Raw genomic sequence first — 4,910 nt, 5'->3', positions numbered from 1 at the left:
AAAAACAGGGAAAGAAAAAAATTTTTTTTTTTTTTTTTTAGTCTTATTCATTTCTCAATGAGTTCTGTTGACCACAGATTCATAAATGATGATGCCGAGTGATGTATTTACTATACAGGTTACCACCAATAAAAACTGGGCAATGTTGCCCCCCGAACTGTTCAAATTATATTTTATATGGAGCATAAAAGTAGGGGGTAGTTATAAGAACTGTACATATGCATCCCATTTATGTACCAAACGTATTGTTAATACTTGCCCTAAACACCCCTATTACATAATTGCAGAAATTTGGTTGAGCATACAAATCATTATTCATTAATGAATCATTATATAAAGCACCAAAATCACAAGATAGGGAATTTTTTTCCACGGAGTCACAATTACATTTACCTGTGCAAACAGGTCATACCTAAAGTATAAGAACAGTTTTGATGAAAAATAGTGTATGGAAAAAAATAAAAATAAATGAAATATTCTTTGTGTGATCACATCATTTCAAAAAGTTTTTCCCCACTGGTCCCAGCTTTTGGAACAGAACAAAGACACGAGGATGCAGAGATAGCCCAGGACAGAAAACTTTAAAGTGGATGTAAACCCGAATTTTTATTTTTTATTTTTTTTATATCATACTGTAGAGCAGTGATATGCAATTAGCAGACCTCCACAAAAGGTTTGACACAAAACAGGTCTTTTTGGGGCATCAAATAAAATTTGATTGCTCATCACTTTAACCACAGTGACTAATCTGTTAATATCGCCACATGATACCACTGGCACCTCTGCCACATCAGCATCTGACTGGTTTTTGATGCACTATTTGAAAATATAAAATGACTGACTGCTACAGGTATTGAACACTGCTTTACAGAGCAAATCTGATATGATTACTGGTCATAAGTTGGGATTAATAAAAAAAAAAAAAAAAAACAAGACTTGTGCGGTTATTTAACCTCAGAATGTTGAAGATGTTAATGGTAAGAAGTGATCGTAAAGCAGATACCCCGAAATGCACCGGTTACTGTTCAGCTTTTCCCCGACTTATAGGAATAAAGTTGTATCTAGAACTCTTAGCACCGGTGTATGCTTCAGTTTTATATTTTGTTACATTACAGTACAAGCCAAGGAGACTGACGATCCTCTGGAGTGTAGAAGCTGCCTTCCCGGGAACCAGATCATTTACATCAACATCAATACTTTAAGATAATACCAGTGAGAGAACCCTCTGGACCCAGTGCTATTTTTCCTCAACCATAAAGCAGGGCAGGCACATGCAACAAATTACTCTAGCCATCTGGTTTAGGAGTTTAGATCATACGTCAGCTTCCTGATGACATGTGTAACACAAAATGCATAGAGGCTGCATGTCCGCTCTTCACTGACGTCATATCCATATCTGCTGGTGTCTTATCCTGCTGTTTTGAAAGGCACGCTGTGGCTGGTTGAACAGTGGGCGTATCTACCTCAAGCTATACATTGCGGTGCTAACTTAGAGAGATGCGCACTTACATTAACATGTGCTATATATTTGCTTGTTCCCCTTGGTATCAAACATGTTTGTGCTACGATTGCATATCTTTTCTCCCGAGCTACATTACCTGATTTCTACTAAAGCTAAAGGAATTGTTTTCATCTATACTGCTGATTGAGAGAGACTCTACATATATTAGGCTTTTTTGATATAAGGATCTGGTGAGTGTGCATTTGTTATGCATAATTTATGGTGGAGCACTACTTGAAAGTTTATATCTGCTCTGAATCACGCTGATTGAACTTATGTGAAAATTTATTATTGAAGAATTTTATTTGGTCTTTTGTTCATGATTTTTTTTTTTTTTTTGCTGCTGTTTGATGTGAATTTGACACACTATTAATGGATGAAGGTTTATTATGAGATAGCGTCACACCTTTCCTTATACATTTATTCACAAATTGGAGCGATTTAATTTTTTTTATTCACAAATTCTTGGAGCCATCACTTGTCACTTTATATTTTTACACAATTTTTCCACTTTCCTCAACCATAAAGCAGGGCAGGCACATACAATCAATTACTCTAGCCATCTTGTTTAGGAGTTTAGATCTTTTACACATTAGTAGCCTTTGCAGCTGAGATAATGTGTTGATATGTTGTATGTATAGCTATTAAATAATAATATTACTATTACTATTATTATTAATAATAAACAGCCTGTCATTCGAGACCGATTCTAGAAAAGCCTTTGTTTGGCCTGGAATGTTGCGTAAAGTGCTAAACGTAAAAATAAAATGTATTTTTTCATTGAGTAGGGAAGGATTAAATCTCCACTCAAAATATATTTTGCTGTGTCCAGCTGGGTAGATTTCCTTTCACTTCCTGTTTTGGAGACACAAACGGAAATCCCTTGAAAGTGAAAATTCCAATTTTAGAGTATCATCACAGAAGAGATGTTTCCCTATTGGATCATTTTCCTAATAATAATAATAATAATAATAATAATTCAGAATGTTAAGATTTCCATTTAGTTACTATCTTGATGACAGTGGTCACCAAGACAAATAGAGGGATGACGTCCCCTTGTAAATGGATGTTGTTCTCTGTTAAGATGATTATAACACCAATGCTGTATCATATTTGGCTATATGTACATGAGATGCATGGTTGCATACAATTGCTTATTGGAATAATCTACTTAACCTGGCTTTCTGTAATTTTTTTCTATTGTTATTTCGAACATAAAAAAAAAAAAAAAAAAAAAACGAAAACAGATTATACAATAAAAAAAAAGAGGATTGAATCGTAATAGAGCAGGGACACAGAGCAATAAACAATTGGCAAAGTGTCTATACTATCCAAAAAACATTAAAAACATTTCTTTATATATACACTAAAAGAAGCCAGTAGTGTACTAAAACTGGTGACACTTAAAGAGTATGATCCTGCCACCTAGGGACCATATAACATATTACACTGACAGTACAGGAAGTCCCCGAGTTACAAACACAATAGGGACTGTAGGTTTGTTCGTAAGTTGAAGTTGTTCGTAAGTTGCAATACTGCATTCTAAGTGTAACGTCCGCCTGTGCATGGATGTGGGATGTTCCGGGTGCTTGTTATGTTATCTGGGGCTCTTCTGGCCATGCAGTACGGGATGTGTCCAGGGGTATCCAGGACCAGCGTGGAGCACAAGTGGCCGGCATTTGAGTCATTCGTAACTCGGGGACTGCCTGTAATTGAGCCTCATATCAAGCCATGTATGCTCCTGCCCCTGTGCACCCTTCATGTACCAGAAAACAATTGTTGCATTTCTGGTATAGGCCTTTTAATTCGGTAATAATTTTTCTATTTATCCACTGATGCCAAAGTTGTATAAGCAAGACCATCTTTTGGCCGTAATGTCCGTAATGTCTTGCAAATATTGGTTCATGCGCTATATATTTTATATAAAAAAATAAATAAATAAAAAACACCCTTTTTAATTCTGTAATTTGCCCAAATATTCATTGACAATAACCTTGTTTTACACTGGCAGAGCAGGCCCCATGCAGAAAGTCCTGGGTGCATGAGCCATTGCCAAGGATTCTGGAAGAATTTTTTTCTTCTTAAATAGGTCTCATATACCCAAGGTATTTAACTGGTTAAAAAAAGTATATACATATAGGGGCCCAATTACAAAACAGGGAATGACTGGACCACTGATATTATGCCACTGCAGACGTGTTATATTTGCTGCATTTATAAAACCTATTCAGTGGCCTGGTGTCCGTTTGCAAGACCGATTCTCCTTTGCTGATAATGGCTAAACATGTACTCTATACCAGTGGTCATCAACCCTGTCCTCAGGGCCCACTAACAGGCCAGGTTTGCAAGATAACTGAAATACATCACAGGTGATATAATTTGCTGCTCAGTGATTGCAGTATTCTAGTCTGCATCTCCCCAAGGTAAGGCCCCTTTCACACGGGACGGATCCGTGTTGATCCGCCCCGTGTTTATCCGCTGCTCAGCGGGGATCGCTCCGCTTTCCCCAGCTGAGCCGGCAGATGACAGGGCGGGACCCGCACACTGTGCAGGGACCGCCCTGTCAGATCTCCGCTCTCCCCTATGGGGGATCGGAGGAACACGGACCGTCTGTCCGTGTTCATCCGATCCGCTCTGCAGACGGATAGAAAAATAGGATTTTCTTCCGTCCGCAGAATCGGACGAGAGCGGAGCCGGACAACATCGGGTGTCAGCGGATGTACATCCGCTGACACCCGCTATCCCATAGGGATGCATGTATGTCCGTATTTCATCCGAAAACGGATGGATGAAATACGGACATACGGTCCGCATGTGTGAAAGGGGCCTAATACATAAAACCTGGCCTGTTAGTGGGCCCTGAGGACAGGGTTGATGACCACTGCTCTATACCATTCAACCATTTAATACGTGGCAAATTTTACATCCATCTTTCCCATTTTAAGCTTAGGGTTTTCAGATGATGAATCACATAACTCAGCATTGGAGTATTCCATAGGAGACATGTACAGTGAGGGAGTATTAGCTTATGCCTTTTACTATTCTAAAACAACTATATCTGACTTAAGGAAACTGCTGAAGCAAGAAACAAAGAAGTCACATGGACATCGCCAATAATATTTTATAATCTGTATTAAAAGGAACATATCTTCGCATGGTAAAGATTTAGCAGTTTTGTATTTTTTTTTTTTTCCTTAAAATATTTATGGCATTTTAAACCAATGCATTCAAATGCCACCGATTTCTGTAACAGAACAATGCAGCTCCAGCATACCTAAATACCTTACCTGTCTCAAGGGATCTTCGTCCTTGAATCTCCGTTGTGCCCGTTTCAGTGCTGCTTTGCTCTGGGTCAGCCTGTAGAAAAAGTTAAAGCACCAATAAAATGTCAGTTTCTAAGGCATCTATT

General features: G+C 38.2%; 1 protein-coding gene across 2 annotated transcripts in view; it reads right to left on the bottom strand.

The window, feature by feature from the left end:
- Positions 1–4,910, bottom strand: part of BSCL2 (BSCL2 lipid droplet biogenesis associated, seipin) — a 77,971-nt gene that overhangs the window by 5,645 nt on the left and 67,416 nt on the right. For both annotated transcript variants that reach the window (XM_073605335.1, XM_073605336.1), the window contains exon 8: positions 4,789–4,858. In XM_073605335.1, coding sequence (XP_073461436.1) covers positions 4,789–4,858 — 70 coding nt within the window. The remainder of the gene's footprint in view (positions 1–4,788; positions 4,859–4,910) is intronic.

The sequence above is a fragment of the Aquarana catesbeiana genome, linkage group LG11 (genome assembly GCF_042186555.1).
Source record: "Aquarana catesbeiana isolate 2022-GZ linkage group LG11, ASM4218655v1, whole genome shotgun sequence".
Classification (NCBI taxonomy): Eukaryota; Metazoa; Chordata; class Amphibia; order Anura; family Ranidae; genus Aquarana; species Aquarana catesbeiana.
Note: the sequence above shows the minus strand (reverse complement) of the source record. Positions and strands in the feature narration are given on the sequence as shown.